This window comes from Pleurodeles waltl, chromosome 4_1 (assembly GCF_031143425.1).
Source record: "Pleurodeles waltl isolate 20211129_DDA chromosome 4_1, aPleWal1.hap1.20221129, whole genome shotgun sequence".
Classification (NCBI taxonomy): domain Eukaryota; kingdom Metazoa; phylum Chordata; class Amphibia; order Caudata; family Salamandridae; genus Pleurodeles; species Pleurodeles waltl.
Window position 1 is genome coordinate 300,604,966 of NC_090442.1, and position 13,677 is coordinate 300,618,642.

General features: G+C 43.0%; 1 protein-coding gene across 1 annotated transcript in view; it reads left to right on the forward strand.

The window, feature by feature from the left end:
* The window catches only part of PWP1 (PWP1 homolog, endonuclein), a 320,357-nt gene that overhangs the window by 151,269 nt on the left and 155,411 nt on the right, over nucleotides 1–13,677 (forward strand). The window contains exon 9 of the mRNA XM_069228384.1: nucleotides 5,547–5,643. Within this exon, the coding sequence (XP_069084485.1) occupies nucleotides 5,547–5,643 (97 nt within the window). The remainder of the gene's footprint in view (nucleotides 1–5,546; nucleotides 5,644–13,677) is intronic.

The following is a 13,677-nucleotide window of genomic DNA, read 5'->3' on the forward strand; positions in this document are numbered from 1 at the left end:
AACAAAGAGGCTATAGTCCCTTCATCCTTACACCCTGGAGGATTTCTCAGCAATTTGTTCATTGTGGACAAGCAAGATGGCAGGCAACATCCAGTCATCAACCTGCGAGAATTCAATGGCTGGTTGGTGTACTGTCATTTCAAGATAGAGAAGATCCATCTCCTGCGTGACTTGCTCCGCCCAAACGATTGGATGGCTCGCCTCAAATTTGCAGGGCGCTTATTTGACAATTCCAATTTTCCCACCTCACCACCATTTCCTTCAGTTTCAGTGGAACAGTTCGGTCTACGAGTTCAAAGTCCTGCAAAGTCCTGCCTTTCGGACTGTCTTTGGCTCCTTGGTGCTTCACCAAGGTGCTGAAACCAGTGGTGGAGCATGTCCAGGCTCGCAGATGTTGTCTGATCTTATACCTGGACGACTTGCTTCTCATGGACCAGTGCCCCTCAAGGCTGAGAGATCATCTTCAGTATGCTATTTCCCTCCTTGGTGCTTGGGTTTCCTCATCAACACAAAAAAGTCCAGCCTGGCCCTGTCAAGGCAACTCGTCTTCCTGGGTTTTCTCATCTATTCGGAGGACAGAACACACAGCTTGCTGCCTCCGAAGATAGTCAAGATTGCCAAGATAGTAGGGCTCTTTGCCTCTTCCATTCAGGCACTTTTTCCGGGCACACTGCACTACAAGGCCCTCCAGAGACTCAAGGCCTTCCACCTTCGCAGGGGCATTTAGTACTCAGAACATGTCCCCCTTGCGCTGGAGGTTAAAGCAGAGATGAATTGGTGGTTAGAACACATGGAGGCCTGGAACGGGCGAGCATTCTTCAGTTCCGACCCAGACTTTGAGTCAGACACCAGCTGCTCTGGTTGGTGGGCTCGCTGCGGAGAGTCAGTCACAGGAGGAAAATGGTCCGCTCGTGAACAGTACTTTCACATAAACATCTTGGAGTTGATGGCGGGCTCATACAAGGTGAACACGTGTCCTTCCGAAGATGGATAATCGGTTGGCAGTCCAATACATAATTCATTTGGGGGGGAGGGGTCAAAAGACCAAAATCTTGGCGGAATTGGCCAAAGAGTTTTGGGAGTATTGTCTGGCCAACAATATTTCCGTCACAGCAGAGTATCTTCCTGGGTCCTCTAACCAGTTAGTGGACTGATGTTCCAGAGAGTGGCCCGACACAAGTATGTGGCAACTGGACCCTGGTATGTTCAGATTGCTGAACCCTCAGTGGGGGCTTTTTTTGGTGGACCTGTTTGCTTCTCGTCTGGACCACCAACTTCCCGTGACTTCAGCTGGAAACCAGATCAGCAGGCAGTGGATGCATTCCTTCAGGTCTGGCCGAAGGGGAGGAGGTATGTGTTCCTGCTGTTTTCGACGATCACACGGCTGATGACACACCTACAAAGGCACAGGTGGTGGTAATCATTCCACTGTGGAGGTCTCAACCATGGTTTGCAGTTCTTCTGGGACTTTCTTGGGATTCTCCAATCCTTCTTCCCCGCGATTGAGATATTCTTCAGGATCCACAGGTTCAGAGACACCCCATGGTCCTCCAAGGCCATCTTCCTCTAATGGCGGTGAGGGTTTCAGGGAGAGATGGAGAGTCCCAGAATTATCACAGGAAGCTGATCACCTTATGGCCTCAGCCTGGGCCAAAGGAAAGTCTAAACTATACCGATCAGCATGGATCAGGTGGGTACGTTGGTGTTTCAAAACAAAAAGATCCCATGGTGTGTGACGTTGTCCCCATCCTAAATTTTCTAGCATCCATGGCTGCACAAGGCATGGCATATCATATGGGCAATTCCTATAGATCGTTGATTTCGGCAGGTCACTTTTCAATTCAGGGATCTCCAGTGGGAGAACACCCCTTGATTTGTAAACTCATGCGGGGGGTCAGTCTCTCTTTACCTCCAGAGCCTAAATACTCCAAGTTATGGGATGTCAATCTCGTTTTGAATCTTTTCCTATCCTGGCAAAGAAATTAATATTTGGTGCACAAAGAATTGTCAGCAAAGTTGGCAGTGTTGTTATGTCTAATTTCTTGCCGGACAGTCTCTGATGTCACGGCCCTGGATGTGTCCAATATAGTTTTTTTTTCACCACAAGGGGGTCCCTTTTTTGTTTCCCAGAGGACTAAGACAGATTCTAGGTCCACATCTTATCCGGCTTTTGACAAGGTTCCAAAGTTGTGTGTGGTCCGTTGCCTTAAGGTGTACAAGAGTATGATGGAAGAACTCCGTCCCCTGGGGGAGTGGCAGCTTCTCATCTCCTTCAGGAAACCTTTCAAGGCAGTATTCTCACCCACCATTGCCTGCTGGGTCAGGTGGGTAATGCAGGATGCTGGTATCATTGTGTCCTTGTTTGGTGCCCACTCTGTTTGGGGAGCTATGGCCTCAAAAGCTTTTACCCTGGGAGATATGCTGGACGACATCATCAATGTGGCTGATTGGTCATCATGTTCCATGTTCAATGGGTTTTTTTTAAAACCCGTAGTGGACATGGTATCTCTGCTGGTCAATAAGCTTTAAACAAACATAATTTTCTGCTTCGGTCCTGACATAAAATATAATATTTCCTAGCTATCTTGAGGAAGAGTTTCAATTCTGTTAAGGACATGGAGATGAGGATTATTTCCCACCCACAGCTTTTGTCTGCATCTCACACCCAGGCCCATCAATTTGATTAGTTGAAGCATAGGGAGTAAGTATGCTTGTATCTCACAATCTAATGTTTCAGTCATGAGGGACACCTAACTCATATTGCTGACTGTGACTTATGTTGTTGTATACAACTGATATTTTCTGCAATTTATCATTGAAGTTCTAATTGCAATTTATCATTGAAGTTCCTATAGGGAGGTTTGTATTGGAAACATTGAGTGATCTATTCTCCCCCTTGATTATTTTAGGTATCAATTCCAACAAGGCAAGTAACGCACCAGGAATTTCTGTGGCGCATAACAAAAGAGGAAGTTTAGTCATGCAGACAACATTATATGCACACTCTTGGGGGCATTTGATTGGTTCCTGAGTTTTGTAGTTTTTTTCCCCAGGGTATTTTGAGAAAGTGAATTTGTTACTTTGAAGGATGCTGTTTGAATAAAGGAAAGAAAGTAAGCATAATCCTGCCTCTGTGTGCTTAATAGAATTGAACCTTTTCCTCACAATAGCTAGGAAATTTTATATTACCCTAAACTTCCCTCCCAACATGGTTATTGTATGTAAATTAGCATTAATATTATGAGTCTTACATGATCATTTTGAAACCTTAAGTGAAACTTGCAAATATCTTTGCCTCGCTTAGGACACAAATTATTTTTTCAGACCTCAATTTGCCCCTTTAATATCTAATTCTCTAATGTGTTTTTTTCATCCATTGAGATAATTGCATTAAATGAGTTTGCACATTTTCTGATCCCTTAATGTTACTCATATCAGTTTCTATCGTTACGAGTTACACATTTTGGTGCTTGCTTGTACAGTGAATTAAAGAGTGCTCTGCACAAGTCTTAATGTGTTATTAAATATGTTGTGGTTTGATTTACTTTGTAATTGATTTTTTTATTCCTCAAAATTTTTTCTGTATGCTTATAAAAAGGAAAAATGATGCATCTACAATTAGGATTCACACTCATGACGCAGGAAGTATGTCTACATATTTTGGCAACAATGAGATGTGGTTTGCAAATCTGCAGTTTCAGCTAATGCTGTCCGTTTTGCTACTTTAGGATTTCATTTGAGAGATCATGTTTAAAGACATGCTCAGGTTATCGTTCTGCAATATCTAAATGTAATTCATCAGTAGCTATTGTAAGGGCAGGGATGATGTGGTCATAAGCTCACAGTGTAGTATGCATACAATTAAAAGGTGTTAGTTGATTACATTGTTATACATTTTACTATCAAAGAAAGGCATTCCATCTACATTGTGTTTCTGCCCAAGAAGGTTCTCACCTTGGTCTTGGTAATGGGAACTTTCTATCTTTCAATGATTAAAGCTGTGCCTTCAGGTTTGAATCGTTCTGCTATCTCCTTGATGCCCCAAGTGTGAACTGAAGATTGACCAGTCAAATGTTTGGTTGCCTTAATGATCAGTTGAGCCTCCAGCATCACAGCCAACATCATTGGAGTTGCTTTGTGTGTTCCTCTCTAATCTTGCTGTACACAGAAATATTATCTCAAAATCGTTCAACAATAGGTTCACCCGCCTCTGGAATGTGACTGGCAAATCAAAAAGCCTAGCCTAGCGAATGTCCTGAGTTTCAGAGAATTATGTTGTCTCCTTGGTTCTGCGTACTGTGTTGATTTGCCAATAGCATTGGTCGTATGAAAAGGTACTTTACTGCAGCCACCTTTTTAGCCATCTTGAGAAACAGGATAGCCATCACCCTTTGTGACTGTATTGAGTCCTTAACACTCGTGGGTGACTTCCATGTCCAGCATCTTTGGTCTGACATCCTGCATGTCTTGCTCTTGACAGGTGAACTGCCCACTGCTCGTCTGTCATAGACATAGACATGTGTTAACCCTAAGATCAATGAGAACAGGTGGTCAGAGGAACTCCATGCTGGCTAACATTTTACATACTGGGCAGGTTTCAGACAGTGGAGAGGTTATCTGTTGTCACAGAGTCATCATTCTCTGTATGGGCAGACTGGCTGTACTTCTAGACTTCTTCACTGGCTGCTAAAATGACAATCAAGTGCTCACTTTTAAGAAAGAGCTTTAACTAGTAATATTAAACATATTGTAGGGGGTCACTTGTGGTGCCAATGTCAGCTACAAATATAACATTAGAGATCTCTTTCATTACTTTTTAGAGTCTCAGAACTTGTCCACAAAAGCCTGAGGACAAATCAGTCTTAGGATCATGAATTCCTGACCTATTTTGTAGCTACATACTGTATCCTTTGAGTAATAACATTTCTTCATTAGTTCTTGCCTGGCATGAAAATATTTTCATGGGGTTCCAATACAGTCTACTCCATTATGGGTAGGGATTCTAGGTTTGGCCTCCCTACCTTCTTTCACCGAATTGAGGGGTTCGAAACCTAGTGACCTTTGAGAATTTGAGTGGGGCGAAACCCCACTGCTTTCTGTGACACCACATTATAGGCAAACAACAAGCAGAAAAGGAGGATATCCCACATTCTGTCAAGGGATTACCTCAGAACATACAGTCAAAATGGGTGATAGGGAGTGAAATGTGCACTCTGCACTCCCTCCTAGAGTCAGCACAACTAAGCCTAATGAGTGTGGGGCACAAAAGGATACAGAGAGAAGGTATGTTCTGTATGCAATAACCCTAGGGATTGAATTACAGGTCCAGATTTTCTGTATGAGGAATTTCATCCAAGTAGTATGGCATGCTTCATCGTGGGCTTCCTCACCCCACCCTGGTGAGATGAGACTACCAGGGCAGACTCAACTTCAGGGGTATGAGGATGATTTTGATAATCTAAAATTACTGGAAAGAGATAATGGTAGATACGTTTCTTTCATACTCCAAAGTACTAAATAGATTTCTTTTTTTTCATTTTTATCAGGAATGTATTGGCAAGTGCATCTGCTGATGAAACCATAATTCTTTGGGATCTGTTACAGGGCAAACCAGCTGCAAACCTTACTTTACACACAGACAAGGTATGTTATGTTTATTATTTATATGCTACTTTATTTCACCCTAAGATAAATTGAAAGCAGTGCAGGGGGCTGAAGAGTTTAAAATGTAATTGTAGTTACAAAGCGCTTACTACCCCTGATGAGGCATTGAAGCACTTTACAGCGAGTAAAACGCTACTCTAGAACCCAAAGGTTAGTGGTTAATGAAGTAAGCATTGATGGTTATTGCGATTAGCCGTGTGCTCTCGAGGAAAAAAAAAACTATGCATCTATTCCTGTTACTTTGTACTATAAGATATTAATGCTAGATAGATGTAATCAATGGTGGGGTCTAAGAGTTTTTACATGAATGGTTGGTGATTTAGACAGACTGGCAGAGATTAGTTAATGTTAGGTTACAGTGATGGGGTTTTAAAGAGGAGAGGGAGTGGTATATGAAAAAAGGTGTCAGCCAAGTACAGAATTACAGCAAATGTTTACAGCAGACAGGCGTGAGAATGAGAGGAGGCTGTTCTCAGAAATAAAAGGTGTGCAAAGGATGGAAGATAAGAGGGTCACTCTGAAGAAAGGAAGGAGAAGTGTCAAGCGGGAATAAGTCAGGGTCAATTTTTCATGCAATGTTTTAAGCAGTTCAGTGGGAGAAGGCTTTCTAAGATAGAAAGCAATCTAAGGATGTAAGCTGTTGAAAGAAACCATATTATACAAAGTACTCCATATCCTGGAAAGACAGCATAAACATGCTAGTCAGAGTGTATGCATCGTTTAAACATTTAGCGCTATAGCCTGCTGCAGTATCTCACCTGAGGAAAGTGTATTTTGGATAATCATTCTTAGGTATATGGAAGGTGAGGAGTGTGGAAGCAATAATAGTCATGAGGAGGTGAGAGCAGGATCGAACAGCAAGGAACAGGATATGATTAATTTGTTTTTAATGATAGTGTTTGTGTAGTACTGGGGCAGCCCAGAGGTTGCTTAACATTTCTTTTCAAAGGTAGGATTACAGACAGCTTGTAGAAGGGTCATTATAACGTAAGGCAGACTTGAAAGTCTGATTATCAGTATAGATGCAGGCCTTGTTAGAAGAAGTTGTGTTTTCAGGGACTTCTTCAGTTTGAGGACGCTATATCCCCTATGATGGCAAGTAAATTCCAAAAGCATAAAATGATCCTACACCAAAGCATTGACATCTTGAGGAGTCTGTAGTGAGACAGTTTGGGTGGCCAACGTTGAACATTTGGCCACTTAGTAAAGCGGCATCAAGTTGATGAGATACTATTGAAAACACAGACTTGGCATGCTGTATTAAACTCACTCCTTTGGTATATTGAGAGCCACTGATTTACTTTTAGAGCAGGAGTTATGAAGTTGGTGTGGTTTATTTCTAGAAAAAGGTCAGTGGAGTAGCCCTGCACTATATGCAATTTACTGATGGTTTTGGTAGGAAGGCCCACTCAAATACCATTTCAGTAGTCTATTATGGAGATCACCAAGACAGGTCAGATCCTCCCACTCCTACAGAAACCTACTCTAGACCATTATGACCTTACCAACTACCAACCCATTACTTGCCTATCATTCATAGGCACGATCATTGAAAAAGCAGTCTATGTTCAACTTCAAGATCACATCAACGCAACCTTACACATAATAGAATTTGCCTTCTTGATTCTTAGCCACAGATTACTATGAGCCTGTTTTGCTTTCACTTATCTTATGACCGAGCTGACAAAACTTCTCTGGAATGCACTCCTTAGTTTAAAGAAGACATTTATTATTATTACTTCACCACGAGGTTCCTGAGAGACGAGATTAGTAGGTTGGAAGCACACGTTTAAAAGTAGTCACAGCAATTAAAGGAAAAATATATCAATGTACTTCTCAATTGCAATGTACACAGCAAATACATGTGATTATATTATAGCATAACTTCAAAGCAAAGAATAAAAGTCAAAATTCATCACCGTAGGGCCTATCACTGCTCGTCATCTTTCTCATGCCTGCAAGTTGATGACTCCTGTTCAACTGTGAGAAAGAGATGTTCCACCCAAATGGGAGGTCAGGCAGCTGACGTCCGCTCCTGACTGAAGTCTTGAAAAATTCCCCCTTGCTGCTGCCCAGGGTCACCGTTTTATAATGGAAAAAGCCTGCTAACAGGCCCTTTCCCTTTAATAGTCAAAACATGCAGAGTTGGGAAGAAAACAAGCCATTGGAGATTGGCCAGATCTCCTAAACCTCGCTCCTTCCCAAGGCTGAGTAGAGAGGAAAATACAAAATATACGCTCTCTTATCACGCTAGGGTTCGGTGTGAACAAAATACGAAAAACACAGCTTGGTCTACCATGTGGAAAAACACAGCTCATCTGCAATGTCTCAACTGCAATGTCTAACGCTACGATAAAGCCAATAGGCAGCTGAACTGAATACAGAATATAATGTCTGATGCCATGTTAAAGCCAATAGGCAGCTAAACTGAATACAACATGTAATGTGCTACTGGTGAACATTGAACAACTAATATGCGCAACACAAAGTCAGTGGTCAAACACAATTAATGGCATAACAGAGCCTTATATCCTGGTATTGCTGGAGCTCGTGGGTGCCTTCAGCTTAGTCGATCATACCTCCCTCATACGCACCGTGGAGTCTTGAATGTGATTCCCTGGCAGTGTCCTTCATACCAGTATGTTCACATGGGCACCTCTGGGTCACAAACGATCCCTATCACCTTTAGCGTTCCCACGACTCCATACAGTCTCCTATCCTCTTCAACTTTACATGGAACTGCTTGGTGTGCTGTTCACAGATAATGGCATCAAGATTTACCAACATGCTGATAATACTTAACTGTATTTGAAAGTCTCCTCCGCTTCAGACACTTAACACCGCAAATACTGCGCCACACCATCCAGACCTGGATATCCAGCACCAACCTGAAGCTTGACCCAACCAAGACAGAATTACTGTTATTTGTTGTAAACAGTGAACAGTAAACAAAATACAGTACAAACCTGGCTCAGTGTCATTCCTTCACGGATTCGAGCCCCAACTGTCACTGAATGCCAAGTCACTTGGATTCACCTTGACAGCAACCTCACCCTCAAGGAACACTTTGCCAAAAACACACAAAAAACAAAGACAACCTGGCACTTAACACCGCAAATACTGCGCCACACCATCCAGACCTGGATATCCAGCACCAACCTGAAGCTTGACCCAACCAAGACAGAATTACTGTTATTTGTTGTAAACAGTGAACAGTAAACAAAATACAGTACAAACCTGGCTCAGTGTCATTCCTTCACGGATTCGAGCCCCAACTGTCACTGAATGCCAAGTCACTTGGATTCACCTTGACAGCAACCTCACCCTCAAGGAACACTTTGCCAAAAACACACAAAAAACAAAGACAACCTGGTACCAATTCAGTCTTTTAAAGAATGTGAAACCATTTCTTCCAGAAAGCAACTTAAGAACTGCTGTTCAAGCCCTTGTACTCTTGCGTCTGGCTAGTGGTAATGACCTACACCATGGCCTCCCAGACACCACACTAACACCCCTTAGGGGCATTTTCTTGCCACAGCACATCTCATCCAGGTCTCATCTGCGCTATCACGACCAGCACCCCGCTTACTTTTCAGACAAGCTCCCCATTTCTTGTGGATCTCTGCACACCTGCAGCCAGAGCACCATCAGACTGCTGACTAAGAAGTGCAAAAAGTAATAAACAAGACAGCAGTCCTTTTCAACCTCTTCACTTGTGATCTGGAGCAACATCCCAGAATCCAGCAGGACTGCTCAATGCTGCTCCAATTTAGGAAAGAACTGTAGCCTCACTTGTTACAGCAGACAATGTCACAAAGCATTAACCATCCACAACCCAGCTTTCTTTCCTCTTACTTGTTGACCTTCTGCTTGTCTGTCAGGCCAAAGAAAGCTATGAAAGGCAGGGAACTATCTCATGAACTACTGGTAGTGTTTGAGTCCGATTTGCATCCTCTTCTAAACAGATATGTTTGTATGTGTGCTCACAGGTAAAGGAGGAGAGAGAGAGAGAGAGAGAGAGAGAGAGAGAGAGAGAGAGAGAGAGAGAGAGAGAGAGAGAGAGAGAGAGAGAGAGATATATATATATATATATATATATATATATATATATATATATATATATAATCTGGTAGGTTTCGGGCATGAAGAAACTCTCCAATAGTTGGTACTAGTTTGATCCAAGCTCTCACTTGTCTTAATGTGGCTAAATCTAACTTTTGCACTAAAAACTCAAGATTCTCAGCCCCCTCCCTCTTGCCTCACTTTCTTGTATTTTAGGCACACAAAGGATGAAGGGTGCACAAAGCTTCCCATTCTTTTCTAGGATATTTTGGGGCACAGCCTTTGTGCTTCTGAACTGAGATACGGGTTCCTTATACTAGCCTTTTTGGGTCTGAGATGTGCTGGGTTTTGGAATGAATGAGCACCATGTGTTGGTGGGGTTGGGAGAAGAACAGTATGACTACAGTTTGTGTGGGTGGAAAGCGTAGGTAAGCATTTTGGAAAGGAAGAGAACGACAGAAGTGACAGAAGCATCTGTAGGTAGGAAACTGAATAATGGAAAGGAGAAGGGAGTACGTCCTTGTCAGAGCGTAGGAATTTGATTTCTGGATAGCCTAGGGAGAAACAAAAATATACCAATTTAATAAAACTTAAAATAACAATTTGTAGTGGATTTTGTTGCTCCAGGTCAGCTGTAGGAAGCATAGGAGGGAGATTGCTTTACACTCGCATATTATTATCCAGACTCATTCCATTCCAGATACTTCTGTATGAATAGTTCTGTTCAGTGCAAATGATTGTTCCCATTGAAAGTTCTGAGTAGTTCAGATGAGGCATGCAAAGATTTGTGCCAAATCCCTCTCAAATCAAACTCAGATCTCTTACTGTGCCTTGAGTTCTTTGCATCCCTTTGGTAATTGGCCCTCACCATCTTCCTGTGCAAGCAGAATTCTTGTCCCTGATTATTGAATTAAAGAGCTTTTCAATAAATTAGAGACTTCTAAAAGCGCTGCTAATCACCCATAGGGTTTCAAGGCAATGTTTGTGGACGTGCTGCTCAGTCGAAGAGCCAGGTCTTGAGGTCCTTCCTAAAGTGCTTCAGTGATACGATCTGCCTGAGCTTGAGAGGTAGTGTGTTCCATATCCGGGCTGCCGGGTAGGAGAAGGATCTTCCTCCTGCTGTGCTTTTCTCTATCTTGGGGACGGCTGCAAGGGCGAGCTGGGAGGAGTGGAGATGTCTGTTGGGTATGTAGAAGGTGAGGCAGTGGTTGAGGTATGCATGTCTTATGTTGTGCAGTGCCTTGTAGGTGGAGATCCGGAGTTTGTATGTGACACGCTTGTTGACTTGGAGCCAGTGTAGGTCTCTGAGGTGGGAGGAGATTTGGCTGTGTCGTGGATGTCAAGGTTGAGTCTAGCTGCTGCATTCTGGACTCTTTGTAGTCTTGATTGTAGTCTCTTGGTGACGCCAGCATAGAGGGCGTTGCCGTAGTCCAGTTTGCTGGTGACGAGTGCATGGGTGACTGTCTTTCTCGTGTCGGACGAGATCCACTTGAAAATCTTCCACAGGAGGTCGAGGGTGTGGAAGCATGACGAAGAGACGGCGTTGACTTGGCGGGTCATGGAGAGAGAGGAGTCCAGGATGATGCCCAGGTAGTCCGTGGGGGCAGGGTGTTTCGCAGAGCGGACGGCCACTAGGAATCGTTCCAGGCAGAAGGGGTGGGCCCAATACGAGGATGAGCTGGAACCACAGTTGCAAGGTTTTAGGTAATCTGGTGAAAGCATTCATTTATCCCATTGAAGAAATCAGTGGAAACAGCATCAGGACAATGTGGGGAGGAGATATGTTCCAGGTCACTTTTTGTTGGTCTTGGAATCAGGAATCCTGGCCTCCATTACTGGCATACTTATATTTTGATACTGGGATAAGCCTAAAATGTATAAATGTTAGAGAGTCTAAGACAGAGAAGAGGCCTGTGACTCTTATTGGCTTTAACCAGAAAGTCTTAATGAAAGAAAAAAATGTGTGAAGCATATATTATGCAATACATTTTTTGCACTGAAATTAAGCAAAAGTACCCTAGCATACTTCTACCTCTAACAGAGAAAAATGTTTTCGAGAAATGTTAATCATCTGTACGGAGGAGCAAACGGCAGAATGAAATCCCATTCACCACTGTACACTTACAGTGGAGCTGTAGCTAATGTATTGTTAAATACCAGATGATTCTGTGCTAGAAACATTTTAAATACAACCCTGACATCAAGTGGGATGTGACGAATGAGTGCTCTCATTACGAATTTCCCTGCCATCCATGAACAGTAGAATATCTCTGCACAAAAGCATAATCCTTAGAACACCACACTTTTAACTTAATTGTACAGGTGCACAAACAAGATTATAACTTTAGACTTGAATTCACATTCTTCACGTCTGTTTTTCTCCAGAGCGCAACCTTCTCCCAAAGAGCTCCTGTCCATTCCAGTGGCAAAGGACGACTCTCAACATCCTGGGGAATCGTTAGGACTCATCCCCTATAATGCTGTCTGGTGACGCAGGTTATTTGCATACCTGGAGAGAACTATTTAAATCAGAGTAGGATACGGAGGTAGGCAGCGGTTGTGCCAGCCGCGCACCATAGACCGACTACTCAAATGCGACCTGCCCAGATCACACTGATGCCTACTTGAAAGTGTTTGTGAAAAGAACGGATAAATCACTCTTCCATTGAGACCAATAGACTGGGTAAGGTCATCAGGATACTTCAAAGAGAAAATCTGTATCAGCCACACTCTTCTACCCCAATATCGATATCGAAAGTGGGGCTATAGTGTAAGGTCAGCATCAAAGAAACATCGGCACAGGCAGTACTATTGGGTCGTCAGTTTAGACAATGGCTTTTTGTGGTGCTATAAACCAACAGTGTAGAAAGGCAAAATACATTTTTTTTTTTTTTTAAACAAAAAAACCGGTGTGATGACCGGATGCCATTCTGCTGAGGAACACATGCATGGCAAGGCATTCACGGGCCAGCGGAGTGACGCTTGCGCCATTTTGTCTTATATTTACCGATCCAAGATAGGGTCGTCTCTTGGATCTGTGAAATATAAAAAGGTGAAGGTTGTTTTGTGCTAAAGTGGTAAATTTGGGGTGGTGGGGTGACCACGGGGTGAGAAAGGGAAAATCAGTGCACGAGGGAGACAGCAAAGCATGGTTCCAAAGAGATCGGAGCACAGGAGGAAGCAAACAATAGCGTTGGGGGGCAGGGGAGAATAATACTGGGCTCGTCGAGAAGTACTTGAGACATCAAGCTGCACATAAGGGTGGCAGCAGACAAGTGGATAGGGGAGTAGCACACAAGGGAGAGTACAACATGGTGGGGAGAGAAACACAGAGCACTGGAGGCATGTGGGAGTCCTTGAAGGAAAGAGCGAGAGCTAGAAAACGCTCACACTCTTGAGTGCTTCATCAAAAAGGAAAAATAGTTACCTAAAAGTGAGCAGTGGATGGGCACAAGTCAGCCAGCCGAAGAGGGTGGTAAAGAACCTAGGTTCCAAGGGGAGGGACAAACACAAGATGGAACTGGATGAATAAGGCAAGCCATTGAATAAGAAGCAAGCAAATGAACGACAATAAAACCAACCAATAATAAGCAACGGGTGTGCTTTAAGACCACTGCATGTTCTTGGTAAGCCAACAATTGATTTTTTTTAACCAGACAGCAGTAATTAGCTCTCCAATTGCAAATGAAAGCCTAAAAATTCTGTTTCTCTCAAAGTTTGTTAAAACATTATTGTAATTCTTTATTGGAGTCTTAAGAAAAATATCTAATTGGCTGCATTCTAGTCTAGTGTGCCCCTCGATAAGTAACACCTTTCAATCAGCTGGATAAGTTTATTTTGGTATTGCTAACAACTGTCAGTTACTTACTTTCTCTTGGTGATATAAATATCTTGATGTAAGTGCTGAAGGAACCACTGGCATCCAGTGCACTTCACTATTTTTCTCCCTCT